This window comes from Somniosus microcephalus, unplaced genomic scaffold (assembly GCF_052327205.1).
Source record: "Somniosus microcephalus isolate GS21.2 unplaced genomic scaffold, FLI_Smic_1.0 unresolved_chr1, whole genome shotgun sequence".
NCBI lineage: Eukaryota > Metazoa > Chordata > Chondrichthyes > Squaliformes > Somniosidae > Somniosus > Somniosus microcephalus.
In genome coordinates this window covers 138,266,125-138,288,948 of record NW_028225179.1, presented here as the reverse complement: position 1 = coordinate 138,288,948, position 22,824 = coordinate 138,266,125, and the positions used below count along the sequence as shown (strand labels likewise).

Here is a 22,824-nt window from a genome sequence, read left to right as displayed (position 1 = left end):
CAGATGACACGAAAATTGGTGGGGTGGTAAATTGCAAGGAGGAAAGCCTCAGGCTACAGGACGATATAGACGGGTTGGTCAGATGGGCGGAAAAGTGGCAAATGGAATTTAACCCTGAAAAGTGCGAGGTGATTAGGTTGATTGACTATGATAAATTGACCCTTAGTGTTAGGGGGATTAAATACGTGGGGTTACGGGGATAGGGTGGGATATGTGTTGGTGTAGGGGTTACGGGGATTGGGTGGGATATGTGTCGGTGCAGGCTCGATGGGCCGAAATGGCCTCTATCTGCACTGTGGGGTTTCTGTGATTCTGTGATGCATTTTGGACGGACAAATAAGGCAAGGGAATACACAATGAGTGGTAGGACCCTAGGAAGTACAGAGGGTCAGAGGGACCTCGGTGTACATGTACATAGATCTCTGAAGGCAGCGGAACAAGTAGATAAGGTGGTTAAAAAGGCATATGGGATACTTGCCTTCATTAGCCGAGGCATAGAATATAAGAGCAGGGAGGTTATGATGGAGCTGTACAAAACGCTGGTGAGGCCACAGCTGGAGTACTGTGTGCAGTTCTGGTCGCCTCACTATAGGAAGGATGTGATTGCTTTGGAGAGGGTGCAGAGAAGATTCACCAGGATGTTACCTGGGATGGAGCGCCTCAGCTATGAAGAAAGACTAAACAGGCTGGGGTTGTTTTCCTTGGAGCAAAGAAGGCTGAGGGGGGACCTGATTGAGGTGTACAAAATGATGAGGGGCATAGATAGGGTAGACAAAGAGGAACTTTTCCCCTTAGTAGGGGGGTCAATAACAAGGGGGCATAGATTCAGGGTAAGGGGCAGGAGATTTAGAGGGGATTTGAGGAGGAACTTTTTCACCCAGAGGGTGGTTGGAATCTGGAACTCACTGCCTGAAAGGGTGGTAGAAGCAGGAACCCTCACAACATTCAAGAAGCATTTGGATGAGCACTTGAAATGCCATTGCATACAAGGCTATGGACCAAATGCTGGAAAATGGGATTAGACTGGACAGGGATGGATGGGCGGCGCAGACACGATGGGCCGAAGGGCCTCTTTCTGTGCTGTAAAACTCTATGACTCTATGGTCATTATCACATTGCTGTTTGTGGGAGCTTGCTGTGCGCAAATTGGCTGCTGCATTTCCCACATTAAACAGTGACTCCACTCCAAAAGTACTTCATTGGCTGTAAAGCACTTTGAGATGTCCGATGGTCGTGAAAGGTGCTACAGGAAACTTTGTGCTATCCGGCACCGACGGGACCGAGCAGCTGCCGTCTTTTCCAAACTTCCGGCTAGACCAGCGCTAATGTTATCAGATACGGAGGTTTACATCTCCGTATCTGACAACAAACACTGTTGCTTAGCAACAGCTTGTAAACACTCGGCCCGTACCTTGGAAGCGTCTCTAAAGCTGTTGCTAAGCTACAGAGACGCTTTCCAGAGCCTGGCTGTTTTTATAAAAAAAAAAAAAAATGCTAGGGGAAGAAAAAAAAACTAACAAAAACGGCTGCTGATTTCTGCCGTTAGCACGAAGTTTCCGGATATACAACCTTTGGATAGCTCCAAGTTTCCTGTATATAAATGCAATCTTTCTTCTAGATTTCCGTACTGGTGATGTGCCACACTCGAGAACTGGCGTTCCAAATCAGCAAGGAATACGAACGGTTCTCAAAGTACATGCCAAGCGTGAAGGTAAGAGGAGACAGCCGAGTGTGTGGCTTGCTTTTCTCTTTTCATTTAATATTTTCCCCCAAACCATCTCGTCCTCCTCCCCTCACTTCTTGCCATGAAGGAGTTGACTCTTGCTTGGGATATGGTTGCATGGATTTTTAAAATTTTTATTTATTCATTCACTGGATGTGGGCATTGCTGGCAAGGCCAGCATTTATTGCCCATCCCTAATTGCCCCTCGAGAAGGTGGTGGTGAGCCGCCTTCTTGAACCGCTGCAGTCCGTGTGGTGAAGGCACTCCCACAGTGCTGTTAGGGAGGGAGTTCCAGGATTTTGACCCAGCGACGATGAAAGATCAGCGATATATTTCCAAGCCAGGATGGTGTGTGACTTGGAGGGGTGATTGGAGGTGGTGGTGTTCCCATGCGCCTGCTGCCCTTGTCCTTCTAGGTGGAAGAGGTCGCGGGTTTGGGAGGTGCTGCCGAAGAAGCCTTGGCGAGTTGCTGCAGTGCATCTTGTAGATGGTACACACTGCAGCCACGGTACACCAGTGGTGGAGGGAGTGAATGTTTAAGGTGGTGGATGGGGTGCCAATCAAGCGGGCTGCTTTGTCCTGGATGGTGTCGAGCTTCTTGAGTGTTGTTGGAGCTGCACTCATCCAGGCAAGTGGAGAGTATTCCATCACACTCCTTACTTGTGCCTTGTAGATGGTGGAAAGGCTTTGGGGAGTCAGGAGGTGAGACATTCGCTGCAAAATACCCAGCCTCTGGCCTGCTCTTGTTGCCACAGTATTTATGTGGCTGGTCCAGTTAAGTTTCTGGCCAGTGGTGACCCCCAGCATGTTGATGGTGGGGTATATGCTTGGCCAAATGGTCGTTCTGCATGTTTGAATCCAGCCAGTGAATGTTGGCAGGATATTCCTCCATAGAGGATGTCATAGCTATACCTGGCCTGACCTGTCCTTGCCTGATTTCAAAGTAACTAACCAAGGCTTCTTCGACAGCACCTCCCAAACCCACGACCTCCACCACCTAGAAGGACGAGGGCTGTAGGTACACGGGGAAACCTCCACCTCCAAGTTCCCCTCCAAGTCTCTCACACCATCCTGACTTGGAAATATATCGGCCGATCCTTCATCGTGGCTGGGTCAGAATCCTGGAACTCCCTCCCTAACAGCTCTGTGGGAGTACCTTCACCACACGGACTGCAGCGGTTCAAGAAGGCAGCTCACCACCACCTTCTCAAGGGCAATTAGGGATGGGCAATAAATGCTGGCATTGCCCACATCACAAGAATGAATTAAAAAATATATCCACTCACTGGAGCACTTTCCAGTAAGTTGGGGGGGGTCACTGGATGGCAATTGTTCATGGTGATCTCGATCAGTTGTCCCACCGCGATGTTTGATGCACGTACAATCACAGCTGGGATGGCCCTGAACTCACTGGACATTTAAGCTGGATAAACTGGCTCAATTTGAGACCACTTGGTGCATCTTTACCCACAGAGCCAGCAGGGCGCGAATGATTTGACTGTCCCCTTTAACTTGGTTCACTCGAAAGTGAGGTGGGCGCTGCGGCCCTTGCCGGAGTGTACAGCTCATGTGTACCTCTTTGGCTGCCGCAGGTCGCTGTATTTTTCGGTGGGCTCTCCATTAAGAAGGACGAGGAGTTGTTGAAGAAGAACTGCCCGCACATCGTGGTGGGCACTCCTGGCAGGATCCTGGCACTGGCTCGCAACAAGTCTCTGAACCTCAAACATATCAAGCACTTCATCCTGGACGAGTGCGACAAGATGCTCGAGCAACTCGGTGAGCGTTCAGCTTTACAAGGGTACATTCCCAGCAGGTCAGCCCCCAAGGTCCCAGCAGGTCAGCTCCCCCCCCCCTGGTCCCAGCAGGTTGGGTAGTAAATACCTAAATTTCAGCGTTGCAGGAATAATATTGGGCTTCTCTCTAAGCAAGCCTTAACTTGAAAATGTGTTTCATTTTGTGCGTGAGACAGAGAGACGGGCAGGCAGAGAGAGAGAGAGAGACGGGCAGGCAGAGAGAGAGAGAGAGAGAGAGACGGGCAGAGAGAGAGACGGGCAGGCAGAGAGAGAGAGAGACGGGCAGGCAGAGAGAGAGAGACGGGCAGGCAGAGAGAGAGAGAGACGGGCAGGCAGAGAGAGAGAGAGACGGGCAGGCAGAGAGAGAGAGAGACGGGCAGGCAGAGAGAGAGAGAGACGGGCAGGCAGAGAGAGAGAGAGAGACGGGCAGGCAGAGAGTGAGAGAGAGACGGGCAGGCAGAGAGAGAGACGGGCAGGCAGAGAGTGAGAGAGAGACGGGCAGGCAGAGAGAGAGACGGGCAGGCAGAGAGAGAGACGGGCAGGCAGAGAGAGAGACGGGCAGGCAGAGAGAGAGACGGGCAGGCAGAGAGAGAGACGGGCAGGCAGAGAGAGAGACGGGCAGGCAGAGAGAGAGAGAGAGACGGGCGGGCAGGCAGAGAGAGAGAGAGAGAGAGAGACGGATGGGCAGAGAGAGAGAGACGGGCAGGCAGAGAGAGAGAGAGAGAGACGGGCAGGCAGCGCGCGAGAGAGACGGGCTGGCAGCGCGCGAGAGAGACGGGCTGGCAGCGCGAGAGAGAGACGGGCAGGCAGCGCGAGAGAGAGACGGGCAGGCAGCGCGAGAGAGAGACGGGCAGGCAGCGCGAGAGACGGACGGGCAGGCAGCGCGAGAGAGAGAGACGGGCAGGCAGCGCGAGAGAGAGAGAGGGGCAGGCAGCGAGAGAGAGAGAGGGGCAGGCAGCGAGAGAGAGAGAGGGGCAGGCAGCGAGAGAGAGAGAGAGGGGCAGGCAGCGAGAGAGAGAGAGAGGGGCAGGCAGCGAGAGAGAGGGGCAGGCAGCGAGAGAGAGAGAGAGGGGCAGGCAGCGAGAGAGAGAGGGGGGGTCAGGCAGCGAGAGAGAGAGGCAGAGAGAGAGGCAGCGAGAGAGAGAGAGAGGCAGCGAGAGAGAGGCAGCGAGAGAGAGAGGCAGCGAGAGAGAGAGAGGCAGCGAGAGAGAGCGAGAGAGGCAGAGAGAGAGAGAGAGGCAGCGAGAGAGAGAGAGAGAGGCAGCGAGAGAGAGAGAGAGAGGCAGCGAGAGAGAGAGAGAGGCAGCGAGAGAGAGAGAGAGAGGCAGCGAGAGAGAGAGAGGCAGCGAGAGAGAGAGAGAGGCAGCGAGAGAGAGAGGCAGCGAGAGAGAGAGAGAGAGGCAGCGAGAGAGAGAGAGAGAGGCAGCGAGCGAGAGAGAGAGGCAGCGAGAGAGAGAGAGAGAGAGGCAGCGAGCGAGAGAGAGAGGCAGCGAGCGAGAGAGAGAGAGGCAGCGAGAGAGAGAGGCAGCGAGAGAGAGAGGCAGCGAGAGAGAGAGAGGCAGCGAGAGAGAGAGAGGCAGCGAGAGAGAGAGAGAGAGAGGCAGCGAGAGAGAGAGAGAGGCAGCGAGAGAGAGAGAGAGAGGCAGCGAGAGAGAGAGGCAGCGAGAGAGAGAGAGAGAGGCAGCGAGAGAGAGAGAGAGAGGCAGCGAGAGAGAGAGAGAGAGGCAGCGAGAGAGAGAGAGAGAGGCAGCGAGAGAGAGGCGGAGAGAGAGGCAGCGAGAGAGAGACAGACACAGACGCAATGGCAGGTATTCAATATTTTCACACTGCTTTGGACTGGGTGGTGCAGTAAGACCGACACCATTCTATCCCCTGGGGATTGGGCGACGCACTGCCTTCGACACAGTCCTTCCACCATCATATTCGAATCCAGCTCCGAGTGTGCCACCCCTCTCCACTGGCGATTGTGGGTCTCACGTCAAATGGGCTTTGGGGGCAGTTTCAACCCAGGTCGTCAGGGGCAAGAGCGCACAGCTATCCCAAATAGGCATGTAATTGGCAAATGAACGTCATATAGATGAGTGTGAGGTGATACATTTTGGTAGGAAGAATAAGGAGGCCGCATATTCCATGGAAAATAAGTGTCTAAATGGGGTAGAGGAACAGAGCGATCTGGGTGCACAGATACACAGAAAGTAGCGACGGCTACTAATAAGGCCATTAAAAAAGCAAACCAAGCACTGGGGTTAATTTCTACAGGGATAGAATCGAAAAGCAGAGAAGTTATGTTGAACTTATATAGAGCCTTGGTTAGACCACACAAGGAGTACTGCGAACATTTCTGGTCTCCATATTATAAAAAAAAAGATAGAGGCACTGGTACAGTGTGGGCTGAAGATCGTGAATATTTGAATTTACAAAAAACGGCTCATTGTTTTTTTCTATATCCCCCCCTCCCCCCTGCCTGCTTTCTTTCAGACATGCGTCGAGATGTCCAGGAGATCTTTCGCATGACCCCTCATGAAAAGCAGGTCATGATGTTCAGTGCCACGCTAAGCAAGGAGATCCGCCCTGTCTGCCGCAAATTCATGCAAGACGTAATTATCCTTCTAGCTTCTTTTTTGGCCTTCATTTCCCCCCCCCCCCCCCTTCCCCCACCACCACGTAAAGCTGACGGCTACCTCTGTGGCAGCACAACCTAAGTTTAGCCCCCTCCGCCGCGGCCCGATGAATGTAAATTCAGAAGAAGAACGCAGTCGCCCTTTAACACGGCTAGTTTGAGTCAGGTTAAAGGAGACGAGTCCTTTCTTTTTCTTCCCCCCCCCCCCCCCTTCCCCATCCCCTTGCGCCAACTCGCTCAGCAAGAAAGAGAGAGATGCGGAAGACCTTGCGGGAAGCCTATCTCAGTTGAACATGCGGGCCACCCACGCGGTGTAGACAGAAGCGGTTTCTCTCCCCGCCCGCCACCAGGTAGCTGTAGTACTTGAAGCACAACTGGCCAAACACTGGAGAAACGGCATATAACATAATGCACGGACGTAGCTGGCTCTGTCCATCTTCATCGACTCCACCCGTCATCTCCTCCTCCCCATTACGAGCAACAAAGCCCGGTGTTTCCCTGTAGCAAGCCTGAAGGAATATGAGGTGCTCGTATTCTAAGCCTGGCTTTAGACGTTTATAATGCCTGCTTAAAAGAACAGGAGAAAAACTGCACTTTTTGCACACTGAAATGGGCAGTTTTGTATTGCTTTTTTAAAAAAGCGAATAAAAAAACAAGCTGGTCGCTCGCTGCTGGGGGCAAGGGATGAGGGGGGGAGAAAATTGGTGTCTTAACTCCCTCCCACCACCGCCTATCCACCACACACACACACACACCCAGCAGTTAATATTTGTTGGGGGCAGACCACAGTTTGCCGAGTCTGTCACTGCCCTCAGAAGACCTTTCGAAACGCACCGCACCAAGCTTCCCTCCATTCCCCCCCCCCCCCCCCCCGACTCCCGATCTCTTCTCCCAGTGCAGCAGAACATCTCGGCCAGTGGGCCAGACGCGAGTGATGTGGATGGCCGGGTGCAGACCGCACGCGAGAAGCTCTGGTGAGGATCGCGTCCGCAGCCCAACAGGCCCTCGAGCTGAGGAGGAAGACGATGCCAATCGGCCAGCCGGGGGGGACGCACTCTCTATCCTTTTTTAAAAATTGTTTCTGTCACGTTGGTCTTTAGAGGGGTGAAGCTTCAAGGGTTAAACCAGCCTTAAGGGTAGTGCAAGGCGATAACCTCTCGACGCTGCCAGAATGCGTGTTTTGTGCAGTTAAAAGCGGTATTTTGGAGGGCAAGAGTCCAGTGTAGGCAAGAGCAGGCTGAAAGCTTTGTCATCTCGAAGTGAACGACAAGACTTTGAAGAGACAGCATCCCTGTTGGCCTACCTTCTGGATTCAGAAATCATTTAGCTGAGGATTAAGGTAATGAAAGCTGGAGAGTAATGTGCAGGAATACGTCAGAATTTTAAGAAACGGGAATAAGGGCCATTTAAGCCCAACAAACCTGTCCCATTTTTGCAGATGAAACCCACCATGTAACTCGAACCCTCTAGAAACCCATCCAAATCTCAAGCCTATTTGTACTGGCCGCCACTGTCCTGCCCCAATATTTTTTCTTCCGACCTTATCCCTTTTGGCGACAAGGTAATGTCCGACTACTCTTTTCATTCCTCATTTTTCACTTGTCTTCCCTGGTATTTGAGCCCTTTACCAGAGCGACCAGTTTCCCCTTCATGATCTTGAAAGCTTGAATGAATTCCTCAAATTCTAAGCTGACACTCCAGTGCAGTGCTGAGGGAACGCTGCACTGCCTGAGGTGCCGTCTTTCGGATGAGACCTTAAACCGAGGCCCTGTCTGCCTTCTCAGGTGGACGTAAAAGATCTCTAACCAGATGACCTGGCCACTATCACATTGCTGTTTGTGGGAGCTTGCTGTGCACAAATTGGCTGCCGCGTTTCCTACATTACAACAGTGACTACACTTCAAAAAGTACTTAATTTGCTGTAAAGCGCTTTGGAACGTCCTGAGGTCGTAAAAGGTGCTATATAAAGGCAAGACTTTCATTTCTCTTTCCCGATGAAAGCAAGCCGATTTCCTTAACCTTTCCTCCTAAATTAAATTCCAGGTACACCGAATCATGTTTGTTCTCCCTATGTGCCCTCGCAAGATGGCAATTGTGTCTTGGTGACTGGAGCTGCACACAGTAACGACCTGTGACCTTTTAAGGTCCACTGGAGTAGGGGCCCCAGTCAAATCTAAAGGACAGTGCCTCTGACAATGCAGCACTCCCTTTGTCTTACACTAGAGAGGCAGCCTAGGTATTGTGCTCGAAACCCTTGTGTAGGGCTCGAACCCACAACCAAGCAAGCTGCTACCACTTCAGGCAAGCGTGCTACTAGTTGAGCCAAGCCGACATCAATTTGCCCACATTGCAGGAAGCTCGAATTAAAACCGTATATCTGTCAAATTTTCAATGGGAATCCTCGGCCGACAGACAATAAAGATGCTGTCTCTTTTTTAGTCTTCACTTTGCATTACCGTGGCATTGTGTATAAGAATAGCGGGCAGCATAGGGCATGAAATTTCAAGCTTGCACACACCATACAATCTCCTTTTGGCAGGGTTCCCCTTGCAACAGGTTCAGACCCGGGCAGTAGCCAGCCTTACCAGATGGCGGATGGTGCTGACGATTGCTTTTCCCTGCAACACTGACGAGCAGTGGTTGTAAAACACCTACAGACAAGCTATAAATTGGGAATATAAACCAAAAATGCTGGAATGGAATATACTCAGCAGGTCAGGCAGAATCTGTGGAGAGAGAGAGAGAAACAGAGTTAACATTTCACATGTTGGTGACCTTTCGTCATAAGTTGGGAAACTTGGTGGCCAATAATGTTCCCGCGCAGCCCGGGATCGGCTTTTTCAATGTAATGTTTTGCGCGAAACTGTGAATGGGCTGCGCAGGCCGTGCACCTAGAAAAAAAAAGAGAACATTGGTGGCCAACCGTAAGCATTTGTTGTTAAGAAACGGGTAAGAGGTGGGAAATGTTCACTGGGGTGAGGGGGGGGCAGAGGGAAAGCAGAAAGAGAGGAAACTGGTCCACCCAGCAAGGATGAGGGGGAAAACAGTGTCCCTTTTGTTGGCTGTGGTCCCATTCCCAGCCCTGATGCTGTGCCAACATGGGATTGTATGGTGTTTAGATGCATTCGGGTGTTGAAAATATGGAGAGGGAGTGATGAAGGGAAAGGAGATAGACTGTTGCTGTTTAGACTATGGATCTCTGCATGTACTTTTAACCATTTGACCGCGGTACGAAATTACTGTGTCTTGAAGCGAATTGGTTTGTGGTTAAGAAGGGTTCGTTTTAACAATTTGAGCTGGTTCTAAGGCCCAGTTCATAGTTCAGCTCCAAGGATTCCAAAGCAGGCCGTGTAAATTTAAACCAAAACGGAATTACCTAACCGATCTGTCGTGGCTGTTTCCTCTGCACTAAACAAGATGTTCAGTTTATTTTAGCAAGGATTATTTTCTTGGGAGGTGGGTAGGGTAGGGGTGGAGTGGAGTGGAGGGGGCGGTGGGAGCAGAATGAGTCCGTGTATTGTTCACGACTTGGCTGGCTTTTTTTTTTTAGCCCTACCAAGATGTTTTATGTTGACGATGATAGGAACTACAGAGTATGGACCTGGAGAGCTGTTTCCACACACTCTGCTTTACAGATACTGGCTTTTCTTTTACCCAGTCTGCAAGTGCTTTTTATCGTCGTGACTATTCTTCTCATCAGGGTGTGGGGCTGGGGACTGAAATGCTTTCCATTTCAAGCACCAAGCACTCCCCCAGATCAGGTATAGCGCTACGCTGCCAGTGTCCTTCGGGCCTGACAAATCCACCCACCCACAACCCCCCAGCCCGCCTCATTATAAGATGCAGAAGTGGGGTGTTGAATTTGGCATCTGTTGTAAAATCCAAAATTTTGGCAAGTGGTTTCCATTTTAACACTCTGGGCAGCCCAATCATAAAAGAAAGCAGACTGCTCTCTCCGAAACCAGATGGAGATAGTTCCTTTTCCACTATTTCTGCTGCTGAAACCCTCATCCATGCCTTTGTTACCTCTAGACTTGACTATTCCAATGCTCTCCTGGCCAACTTCCCATCTTCCACCCTACAGAAACTTGAGCTCATCCAAAACTCGGCCACCTGTATCCTAACTCGCACCAAGTCCTGTTCACCCATCACCCCCTGTGCTCGCTGACCTACGTTGTCTGGCAACACCTCGAATTTAAAATTCTCATCCTTGTTTTCAAATCCCTCCATGGCCTCGCCCCCTCCCTATCTCTGTAACCTCCTCTAACCAGCTCCAGCCTTACAATGCTCCGAGATCTCTGCTCCTCCAATTCTGATCTCTTGCGCATCCCAGATTTTAATCGCTGACCCCATTGGCAGCCGTGCCTTCTGCCTGGGCCCTAGGCTCTGGAATTCTCTCCCTACGCCCCTCCGCCCCTCTACCTCTCTCTCCTCCTTTTAAAATGCTCCTTAAAACCTACCTCTTTTACCAAGCCTGTCCTAATATCTCCTTATGTGACTTGGTGTCAAATTTTGTTTGGTAATCGCTCCTGTGAAGCGCCTTGGAGGTTTTACTCCATTCAAGACTCTATATAAATACACTGAGACTGTCGGGAGGTTTAAAACTCTCAAAATAAGTGTCCCGGATCTGTCAAATTTTCCATCTGAATTTATATGGGAATAACAAATACCAATATGAAATGCACATTAAAACCCCCCCCAGGCCTTCCATGTTGGTTATAAGCGCTAACGGCCCTTTCTTTAAAGTTGTATGATCCATCCCCATTATTTTGCCTCAATAATATTTATATATTTTTAAAAATTTAAATATTCTCATGTTCCATTTGAAATTGAGTCTTTAGATTGCAGCAGCTACGATAGATGGATTAAAAACAAAACAAAAAGAAATGCTGGAAATATGCAATAGGCCTGTAAAAGGAAAAGAAGGGTTGTTTCTTTTTCATCCGAACTGAAAGCTGCAAGATAAGTGAAACCTTTTTAATTGGACTGAACTAAATGGGTGTGTGGGGTGGAGGGAGTGCAAGGGGTAGAAGTGAGAGAGTCATGGCATGTTGACTTTTGCCACAGATAGTTACGGGGCAGGGTTTCCCATTCCTGGGCTCCTGGATTGCCCGGACACAGCACAGACAGGAAGATTGGGAGGGAGTGAAGGTACGACTGTCGGTGGACCCACCTGATTTTCTATCCACTTAATGGAAGGGAAATCCGGTGCGTTCAGTGTGATGCTCCGATATTCATTGCGTCCAGGTAATCCGACCGCCCAGGAACAGGGTTATCTGCCCCACTGAATTTAATGGCTTTTTTAAATAAGAAACCATTAGCCGCTGCGTATTTCCAGCGTTTCTCGGATTTGTTTTCTTTGTAGCAGCCACGACAGACTGTTTGGTTTTCCCCAGTGAAAATTGTATTCTTTTCCTTGCGCCCTGCGTGGGGATGAAATTCATCCCGTCAATACTTTTTCAAATCCCATTTCCTGTTTGCGATGCGCGAGGAGGCGTTCCAGCCCCTCCCATCAGTGTCTGATCCTTTAGGCTCCTCTATAGATCTGACAGTCTTGTACTAATGTTTCTGGAGACGGGGACTTGCTATAGATTTTTTTTTTAATGCTGCGTTTTACATCGAGTGTACAGCACAGAGACAGGCCATTCAGCCCAACTGGCCTGTGCTGGTGTTTATGCTCCACACGAGCCTCCTCCCACCCTACTTCATTATCAGCATATCCTTCTATTCCTTTCTCCCTCATGTGCTTGTCTAGCTTCCCCTTAAATGGATTTGTTTGACTTTGATCATTAAGTAGGTACCAGTGCGAGCATTTACTCAGTGCAGCACTTTAAAGGGGCTGCGTCATGTTGCAGGGAGAGGTGCGTTGGTCTTGACCTAAGTTTACCCTTGCAGCGACGCACACGTGAGGCCGACATTGCGGCCTTGCGCACCCTCCTAAATCTGCTCGCAGCATTTTCTGCTTGCATTTAAAAATTTTAAATTGCGAGAGGCGTAACACAGACAGGCCACTTTAGCGACGCTCACAGTGCGGTCGCTGGTTTGCTCCGTGTGTTGGTTTAAATGGGAAATTCTGGCTCGCTAGCATGAAACCCCCCCCCCCCCAGCTCCTTGGTCACCCCTCATTCCCACCACCAATGGTGATTCCTTCAGCCACAGCACCCTAAAGTGCCTCCCTAAATCCCGCTGTTGCAACTTTTTTGCCCTGCTTTCCAAAGCCACCCAAAGACCCTCCTCTTTGACCTTGCTTTTGACAGCCCCCTTCCTCCCGGGTTTATGCTCCCCATTTCCTCCCCTTTTCCACCATTGTTTTCCACATTCGAGAGATGTTCATTGAACCAAGAAGAGATGTAACACACGAGGGGAAAAAGGAATAAAATGATATGTTGATGGGGTGAGATGAAGAGGGGGTGGGAGGAGGCTCATGTGGAGCATAAACACCGGCACGGACCAGTTGGGCCGAATGGCCTGTTTCTGTGCTGTAAATTCGGTGTAAAGTTGTTGAACCTGCCAGTGGCCCAGCCCCTTTAAAGAATACCTTTCCTTTTAAAAGAATTTATTATTTTGTAAATTGCTATTTCTGAACTAAGTATGTTTAGTTTTGTTTCTGGTTTATCCCCCTATTTAAATAGTGGGGCTGAAACCATCATTTTCTGAGTTCTTTAATCTCCTTAACTGTCTGGGGCGATTTTCGGACATTGGACCAGACCCCAGTCTCAAAATGGTTATTGGTGCCACCTCTGTCCAGGTTGTGACCTTCCTGGGTATTTCATAGAATCATAGAATGATAGAGCGCAGAAGGAGTCTAGAACTAGGGGTCATAGTCTCAGGATAAGGGGTCGGCCATTTAGAACTGAGATGAGGAGGAATTTCTTCCCTCAGAGGGCGGTGAATCTTTGGAATTCTCTACCCCAGAGGGCTGTGGAGGCTCAGTCGTTCAAGACTGAGATCGGTAGATTTTTGGACACTAAGTGAATCAAGGTCTATGGGGATGGGGCAGGAAAGTGGAGTTGAGGTAGAAGATCTGCCATGATCTTCATTGAATGGTGGAGCAGGCTTCAGGGGCCTTATGGCCTACTCCTGCTCCCATTTATTCTAGAGTTCATAGTTATACAGCACAGAAAGAGCCCCTTCGGCCCATCGTGTCCGTGCCGGCCATCAAGCCCTGTCTATTCTAATCCCATTTTCCAGCACTTGGTCCGTAGCCTTGTATGCTATGGCGTTTCAAGTGCTCATCCAAATGCTTCTTGAATGTTGTGAGGGTTCCTGCCTCTACCACCCTTTCAGGCAGTGAGTTCCAGATTCCAACCACCCTCTGGGTGAAAAAGTTTTTCCTCAAATCCCCTCTAAACCTCCTGCCCCTTACCTTGAATCTATGCCCCCTGGTTATTGACCCCTCTACTAAGGGGAAAAGTTCCTTTCTATCTACCCTATCTATGCCCCTCATAATTTTGTACACCTCAATCAGGTCCCCCCTCAGCCTTCTCTGCTCTAAGGAAAACAACCCCAGCCTGTCCAGTCTCTCCTCATAGCTGAAGTGCTCCAGCCCAGGTAACATCCTGGTGAATCTCCTCTGCACCCTCTCCAATGCAATCACATCCTTCCTATAGTGTGGCGACCAGAACTACACACAGTATTCCAGCTGTGGCCTAACTAGTGTTTTGTACAGCTCCATCATAACCTCCCTGCTCTTATATTCTATGCCTCTGTTCTAACTCTGTGGCACTGAAGTTAATTGTAGCCCTGCCCACCACATCTGTCTCCGGTGAGATCAAACAACTCGCCACAGACCAGAAACAAATGTCTTTGCTTTGCATGACCCAACTGCACACTGGGATGAACTTGATGAGAAAGTACCCATTTGAAAGGTTACCCTGGCAACGTGGTGACCCAAGGTCTTCGTTTCCTTTTTGTTTTTACATCCAATTTGGCCAAGTGCAGAGTGGTCCGTTCCACCGTAAGGCAGCCACTGTGGTCATTGACCTTTGAGGATTGTACGCTGTCAGGTCAAAAGAGTCCAGCTTTGTACGTAGGGAGTTTTAAGAGCAGAGAAGGCGGAGGTCATGATTACAGCGTTTGAGTTGAATTTTTTGTCCATAGGTGCTTGCGAAATGAATTTACAGTCCCCTTGTGCAGCATTTATACCACATGTCGTACCTGGAAAGGTGCTACATGTTAATGACTTCAGTCTTGCTCACAGGTCATCACCAGGGCCATTGATTTATGGTGACTGAATAAGTCAAATTCTGGGATATTTGGAACCCAGGAACAGGAGGAGGCCATTCAGCCCCTTGAGCCTGTGCCGCCATTCCGTTAGATCACGGCTGATCTGTATCTTAACTCCGCCTACCCGCCTTCATTCCGTAACCCTTAATACCCTTGCCTAACAAAAACCTATCAATCTCAGTCTTGAAATTTTCAATTGACCCCCAGCCTCAACAGCTTTTTGGGGGGAGAGCGGTCCAGTTTTACACTACCCTTTTTGTGTGTTTCACCCCTGATCGCCCTAGCTCTAATTTTAAGGTAATGCTCCCCTAGTTCTATGACCAGAGGTCATTTAATTTCTAATTGCTACTAAGAGACTGAGAAAAGGGGACAGAAGAGACTTCTAACTCCCCCCCCCCCCCCCCCCCCCCAAACCAGAGGAACTAGTTTCTCTCAACCCTATCGAGTCCTTTGATCACCTTAAACACTTCGATTAGATCGCTCCTTAATCTTCTATACTCAAGGGTACACAAGCCTAGTCAGCGCATTTGGAGTGAAAAGTCTCTTTTTGTTGGGATGCGGGAGAGGATTAAGGACTGATGTAACCTCAGACTTGACATTAAACTGCAGGCGTTCATTTCTCAAAGGGTTGGTGACCTTCCTGTTGGCACCGCTCAGCATAACATTAGTGCAAGACTGCCGTCCTTGCTGCGTTTTGCAATGATGTGGGGGGTGGGGGGGGATTTTCTCGGGCTGGGGCCTTGGAGGCTGCTTGGAGGGGGGTGCGGATTTAACGATCGGGTAATTTGCTTCGCAGCCGATGGAGATCTTTGTGGACGACGAGACGAAGCTCACCCTGCACGGCCTGCAGCAGTACTATGTGAAACTGAAAGACAATGAGAAGAACCGCAAACTCTTTGATCTGCTGGATGTTCTGGAATTCAACCAGGTAGCCACACCTCCCGCCCACGTCCCAAACTCTCGGGGGGTGGCGGGGAGGGGGAACTAGAAACAGCAATAAGGGTACGGTGGCATTGTGGTTATGTGACTGGGCTAGTAATCCGGAGGCCTGGATTAATGATGTGAGTCCAAATCCCACCGCAGCAGCTGGGGAATTTAAATTCAATTTATTAAATTAATCTGGAATTTAAAAAAAAAGGCTAGTATCAGTAATGGTGGCCATGAAACTACTAGATTATCGTAAAAACCCATCTGGTTCACTAATGTCCTTTTAGGGAAGGAAATCTGCTGCCCTTACTCGGTCTGGCCTATATGGGACTCCAGAGCCACAGCAATGACTCATAACTGCCTTCTGAAATGGCCTAGCAAGCCACTCCAGCTGTCACCAGCATCTTCTCAAGGGCAATTAAGGATGGGCAATAAATGCTGGCCTTGCCAGTGACGCCCACATCCCATGAATGAATTTTTTAAAATACTGCCGGAAATACACGGCGGATCAACCCCAACATCTCAATAAGCGAGAATACTGATTATGGCCTTTTGGGCATGTCCCCTTTTATCAGATGTATAACCAGCATTTTCTTTGCTTTTATTTGAATTGAAAAGATGATCGACTTGCGAAACATTTTGTGGGGGGCAATTTTAATCTAACTCGCTGGGCGGGAGTCCCACAGGATCGGGTGGCACGCTGGTTTTACACCCCTCCCCCGCCCAATATTGACTTTATAACGGGGAGTAAAATCGGGACAGGGAGTTAAAACTAGTGTTGGTCCCGATCCCATCAGTATCCCGACGGGAGGGTTAGGTTCAAACTGACCCCCTCGGTTGCAAGTGCATTTTTAAAATTGGGGTTTATTGAAAGTATTGATAAACGATATCAAAATCTTCCCCTGGTAGGCTAGTGGGTACAGACCAAGGGGATATCAAATTGGGTCCCTGGTCTTCGCTGGGGCGCTACAGTTGGCATCAAGGCAAGTTGGTGAGGGTTTTCTATGCCAGAACCTAGCCAATGACCCCAGGAGGAAGTGCAAGTGTATGCACATCTGGCGAGGTTAGAGCTTGACTATGCTGCCCCTACGGGTGAAGAACTTGCTGATGCCCACTGTCCAGACTCGCGGGTGAAGGACGTCCGCTCACGTTGAGGTAGCAGAGGGCTTGCCAGTGCTTGTGGAACCATAGCCCAGCAGAAGGAGAGGAATGGAGCAAACTGGTAGAGTGTTTTCACTTATTCAATGGATGCATTAACATCTGAAGGAGTAGGAAACTAAAATTATGAAGAAAATGAAAAAGTTGAATCATATATAAATTATATATATTTTTAAATACTCAATCTGGGGATCTGGGCGTCACTGGCAAGACTGCCATTTATTGCCCTATCTGTAGTTGCCTTTGAGAAGGTGGTGGTGGGCCACCTTCTTGAACTGCTACAGTCGGTGTGAAGGTGCTCCCACATTTAGAGGGCCTGGAGATCTGCATTAAAATGCAATTCAGCGCTGTTGCTGGGATTTGACGGAAACCCTCCGAGATCTCTGCACTCCTCCAATTCTGGCCTCTTGCGCGTCCCTGATTTTCATCGCTCCACCATTGGTGGCCACGTCTTCAGCTGCCTCTGGATTTCCCTTCCTACTAAACCTCGCGTCCCTGATTTTCATCGCTCCACCATTGGTGGCCACGTCTTCAGCTGCCTCTGGATTTCCCTTCCTACTAAACCTCTCTGCCTATCTCGCCTCCTTTAAGATGCTCCTTAAAACCTAGCTTTTGGTCGCCTGTCCTAATACCTCCTCACGGTGGCTTGATGTCAAATTTTGTTTGATAGTCGCTCCAGTGAATCGCCTTGGGGACGTTTCACTACGTTAAAGGCGCTATATAAATGCGAGTTGTTGTTGTTGAAGTGTAATGGGTGAGCACCTGAAATTCTCATACACCGTCCACTTGAGCTGTGGAAAACCATCCAGCACTACAATTATCGATTCTGTCCGCCCAAAGTTGGGCTGCGTCTGGGGAGAGCACTTTGAGGTGTAAATCACTCGGGTGACCTGATGGTTACAGGCCTGTCACTAATGATGGATGTAGTCTGACCTGATGAACTCAGAGCATTGCACAACACGACAGTGTAATGACTCGAGTGTGATTTATTTTTCTCTCTCTATAGCTATTGGCACCTATCGATATCTTGTATAAGATTTTGAGCGCCCATTATGCTCTAGATGTTGCAACTTTGTATAAAGCAACAATAAATTTTTGCTGAGCATTTTTTTTTAAACTGCAGGAGAAATTAAATCCAGTAACTTGTTTTCTTTTGTGACCTTGGGATAAACTGGAGAGGTGCAGAGGTAACACAAGGAGTCGAGCAGCGGCCATTCTAGAGAAATTATTAATGTGTGAGGAGAACACAAAGGGGAAAAAAATTGAGTCGCGTCCCCTTTGGGGCCGGGGTGCTACTTTTAGCGCCCCAGAAAAATTTGTGCCCCCGCGGCCGATATTGAGTGATAGCGCCCCAAGAGGGAAGCGGGGCGCTACTGGAAGCACCCCGCCTCCCTCTTGGGGCGCTGCAAGGGAATATTCTTAAAGGGAGGAGCCTTGCGCAGCGCGATCCGGGGCCCAGCTGGGCCACTGGGGATCGGAGTGCCGGCAAAAGAGCCCGGCGCTCAAGAGAAGTGCCGGGCTCATGGAGCGCAGTCGGCACTTCGCGGGGGTGGGGGGGGGGGGGCGGTTCAGGAGGCCGGGGATGGCAGCGGAGGCTGGTGCTGGCAGGCAGCCAGTAACAAAAATGGCTGCCCGGCACCTCGCCTTTAAATAGCGCCGCCCCGGCCGCAGGTAGGTCCCCCTGACCCCGTCGGAAATAGCGTCCGGCGGTAAGTCAGGGGGCACTACCGAAGATCGCAGCCAGGGGCGCTACGCATGGCACTAACCGTTACCGGCGCCGCTAACCTCCCGCTGAATTTCGTGGGAGGCGTTTGCAGCGACGCGCCTGGGCGCTAGTTGCTTCACTTCGGCGCAAAGCAACTGAATTTTTCCCCCAAAGAATTTGCAAAGGGACATGGATAGACTAAGTGAGTGGGCAGTAAGGAAGCGATGGAGTATAATGTAGGGAAATGTGAGGTTATTCACTTTGGTAGGAAGAATAGAAAAACAGAATATTTTTAAATGGTGAGAAACTTTTAAATGTTGGTGTTCAGAGAGATTTGGGTGTCCTCGTGCAAGAAACACAGAAATCTAGCATGCAGGTACAACAAGCAATAAGGAAGGCAAATGGCAAGAGGGTTGGAGTATAAGAGTAAGGAAGCCTTGCTACAATTGTACAGGGCCTTAGTGAGACCGCACCTGGAGTACTGTGCACAGTTCTGGTCTCCTCATCTAAGGAAGCATATACTTGCCTTGGAGGCGGTGCAACAAAGGTTCACTAGACTGATTTGTGGGATGAGATGGCTGTCCTATGATGAGAGATTGTGCAGAATGGGCTTTTACTCTCTGGAGTTTAGAAGAATGAGAGGTGATCTCATTGAAACATACAAGATTCTGAAGGGGATTGACAGGGTAGATGCTGAGAGGTTGTTTCCCCTGGCTGGAGTGTCTAGAACTAGGGGGCATAGTCTCAGGATAAGGGGTGGGCCATTTAAGACTGAGATGAGGAGGAATTTCTTCACTCAGAGGGTTGTGAATCTCTGGAATTCTCTGCCTCAGAGGGCTGTGAATGCTGAGTCTTTGAGTATATTCAAGGCTGAGATCGATAGATTTTTAGACTCCAGGGGAATCAAAAGATATGGAGATCGGGCGGGAAAGTGGAGTTGAAGTCGATGATCAGCCATGATCTTATTGAATGGCGGAGCAGGCTCAAGGGGCTGTGTGGCCCACTCCTGCTCCTATTTCTTATGTTCTTAACCGCTAATTGATTTTTTTTAGGACCGCTTCCTCACGAGTAGTAGCTTGGCCTTAAATTGAGACGTTAGGTTCGCCACAGCTCAAAATATATTGTGTATGGCAAAATCTAACTCTCCTTTTATAAAACAGCAGTAGAGCCATTAGTACACTCAGACAACACTGGGCGACATGTGTATTGAAAGTTTATGTCCCAAGGTTGGAAAATAGCTTGCCGCATTTCTGCGGGGATGCATTTGTACGGATTAGTGAAGTCCTTGTCGGTAGGAATATTTGGCCGGAACTCGTGTAGATGGTGAGCAGTGTTGCGATGTTCTACCGTCACCGCATTCTGTTTCCCTGCAGGTGGTGATCTTCGTAAAGTCGGTGCAGAGATGCATCGCTTTGGCACAGCTCTTGGTGGAGCAGAACTTCCCCGCTATAGCCATTCACCGAGGCATGCCGCAGGAGGAGAGGTCAGTGCAGCCACGTTCAGTGACTTAGATGGTCAGAGGAGAGTGGTCTTACACCATGGCTCAGTTAGTAAGAGAACGGAGTTTGGAACTCCTAGAACCACACAGTGCAGCAGCAGGCCATTCGACCCATCGTGCCTGTGCTGGCTCTTTCAAAGAGCTGTCCTGTTAGTCCCAATCCCCTGCTCTCTCCCCATAGCCCTGCAAAAGTTTTCTTTTCAAGTATTTATCCGATTTCCTTTTGAAAGTTACTAGTGAATCTGATTCCACCGACCTTTCAGGCAGCGCATTCCCGATCACAACAACTCGCTGCGTAAAAAATCTTTTTCCTCATCTCCGCCTCTGGTTCTTTTGCCAATTATCTTCAATCTGTGTCCTCTGGTTACTGACCCTCCTGCCACTGGAAACAGTTTCTCCTTATTTACTCCTGTGTCAGCTGTGGCTCAGTGGGTAGCACACTCGCCTCTGAGTCAGGAGGTCGTGGGTTCAAGTCCCACTCCAGGGACTTGAGCACATAAAGCTAGGCTGACACTCCCAGGGCAGTGCTGAGGGAGCGCTGCACTGTCAGAGGTGCCGTCTTTTGGATGAGACGTTAAACTGAGGCCCCGTCTGCTCTCTCAGGTGGACATAAAAGATCCCATGGCACTATTTCGAAGAAGAGCAGAGGAGTTCTCCCCAGTGTCCTGGCCAATATTTATCCCTCAACCAACATAACAAAAACAGTATCCGGTCATTATTACATTGCTGTTTGTGGGGCCTTGCTGGGTGCAAATTGGCTGCTGCGTTTCCCACATTACAACAGTGACTACACTTCAAAAGTACTTAATTGACTGTAAAGCACTTTGAGACATCCGGTGGTCGTGAAAGGCGCTATAGAAATGCAAGTCTTTTCTTATCAAAACCCTTCATAATTTTGAACAGCTCTATCAAATCTCCCCTTAACCTTCACTGCTCTGAGAGACCAACCCCAGCTTCTCTACTCAGCCATACAGAGCAGTGGGAAGAGTGCGAGAAAGGCCTCTGCAATCTTCAGCCTAGGCCTCTTCCTGAAAATAGTTGCTGGAAGATTACAGGGACCTCCCTCTTCGGGCTTCACCCCCCGCCCCTCACTCCATGCTGCAACAGGCCTTGGTGGAGCGCCACGAGATCAGGAGCTCAGACCCTGCTCCGTGACTCTGAGCATTTGCATATAACCACCCTCCTCTCCAATTTTCTCCCACTCCTTCCTCTTCTAAAGCGATTTACTACCTCAATGGGCTAAGTTCTCCTGGGTTCCATCGTCTTCCCCAACTTCGTCCAGCAGCCATTATAATGTGAATGTGGACGCTGAGCATTGGCGGGCCATCCAACTGCTGAGGGCTTCACAGCCACGCCCGATCCTGACCTCACGTGATGTCCCGCACATGCACACTTTCCAGCAAAGAGTTTACCTATTAATGACCAGAAGTAGGAGCCCTTGACTGACTCTTGTTCCCCCTCCCTAACTTAGATGCACTGAACCCAATTGTAACGTGCCTACTTCCACCTGAGCTGTGATCAGCTAACTTAAGGGACTTGTTGCATGAATCACCGTGCTTTTTTTTAAAATTCACTTCCCCGACCCCGCCCCCGCCCCCCCCCCTCCCAAGACCAAATTTAAAAAACTCAGTGAATTTGTCGAGCGTTTTATTTCCCCAGATTATCCCGGTACCAGCAGTTCAAGGATTTCCAGCGGCGGATTCTGGTCGCCACCAATTTGTTCGGTCGCGGGATGGACATCGAGCGAGTCAACATTGTATTTAACTACGACATGCCCGAGGACTCCGACACCTACTTACACAGGGTACAGTGCCCTTTGATGTGTTTCCTTTACTGTTGTGAACTTTGTGCTCGTCGTGTTGCAACTCAGTGACTTAACATCTTTCACTTTCAGACACTCGAGCCTCGAGATTTATTCTCCAATTCTGGCCTCTTGCACATCTCCGATTTTCATCCCTCCACCGTTGGTGGCCGTGCCTTCAGCTGCCTTGCACCTAAGCTCTGGAATTCCCTCCCTAAGCCTCTCTGCCTCTCCAACTCTCTCTCCTCCTTTAAGACGCTCCTTAAAACCGACCTCTTTGACCAAGCTTTTTGATCACCTGTGCTAATATCTCCTTACATGGCTCGGTGTCAAACTTTGTTTAATAATCGCTCCTGTGAAGCGTCTTGGGACGTTTTCCTATGCTAAAGGGGCGGTGTGAATGTAAGTTGTTGTAGTGATATCAAACAAGCAAATTAATGCCACTGGTCTTTCACCTCTGAGACATGGGTTTAAATCCATTGCTGGACTGATGGAATGCAAGCTTCCCTCTGCTGGCTGTAAGGGGCTCCTGTATGAAAGAAGCTTTGGGCTACCTCAACCCAGCTCTGATTGTACAGGGCCCGACGGTCCCAAACTCAACCTTGTCCAGCTCGAGTTGGCAATCTCGCTCAGAAAGGCCACAAGGTGGCTGCGTGGGAAATGGTAGAAAAAGTAATCGGGTGGGGTGCGGGGGCATGCTCTTCTGCGATTGGGGCTGGAGCATGTGGTTGGGGCAGAGTTAAGGGGCTTCTTTCTTCACTGGGCTGTGCTTTCTCTGACCAGCGAGTCCTTGATGCTGATACTGGGTGCCTTAAATGGGAAGAGTTCCAGTCCCCAACACTAGCGTCCCTCACTTTGAGCACAAAATTTAAGTAAAAAGATAATCAAATTAACTTAACATCTCCATTAAAATAGCAAACATTAAGTCTTGTCGTATGAATGCACTCTTCGTCTTAGGCAGTCCCTTAGAGCTGAGGATGACTTGCTTCCACACTAAAAATGAGTTCTCAGGTGACTGATGAGTCCAATGCGGGACCTACACTCTGTCACAGGCGGGGCAGACGGTGGTTGAAGGGGAGGGTGGGTGGGGTGCTTGGGTTGATGTGCGCTGCTTGCGCTTGGCTTCCGCTTGCTCCCGGCGAAGAAACTCGAGGTGTTTGGCGCCTTCCCGGATGCTTCTCCTCCACTTTGTGCGGTCTTGGGCCAGGGATTCCCAGGTGTCGGTGGGGATGTTGCACTTTTTTCAAGGAGGCTTTGAGGGTGTCCTTGAAGCGTTTCCTCTGCCCACCTGGGGCTCTCTTGCCGTGTTGGAGCTCCGAGTAGAGCGCTTGTTTTGGGAGTCTCATATCGGGCATGCGGTCGATGTGGCCCAT

The 22,824-nt window shown here is 49.8% G+C and overlaps 1 protein-coding gene across 3 annotated transcripts in view; it reads left to right on the top strand.

Annotated features, from left to right (window-relative positions):
- Positions 1-22,824, top strand: part of ddx39b (DEAD (Asp-Glu-Ala-Asp) box polypeptide 39B) — a 52,921-nt gene that overhangs the window by 16,547 nt on the left and 13,550 nt on the right. For all 3 annotated transcript variants that reach the window (XM_085974954.1, XM_085974955.1, XM_085974956.1), the window contains 6 exons: positions 1,619-1,711; positions 3,316-3,499; positions 5,995-6,113; positions 15,159-15,290; positions 19,526-19,635; positions 21,310-21,454. In XM_085974954.1, coding sequence (XP_085831080.1) covers positions 1,619-1,711; positions 3,316-3,499; positions 5,995-6,113; positions 15,159-15,290; positions 19,526-19,635; positions 21,310-21,454 — 783 coding nt within the window. The remainder of the gene's footprint in view (positions 1-1,618; positions 1,712-3,315; positions 3,500-5,994; positions 6,114-15,158; positions 15,291-19,525; positions 19,636-21,309; positions 21,455-22,824) is intronic.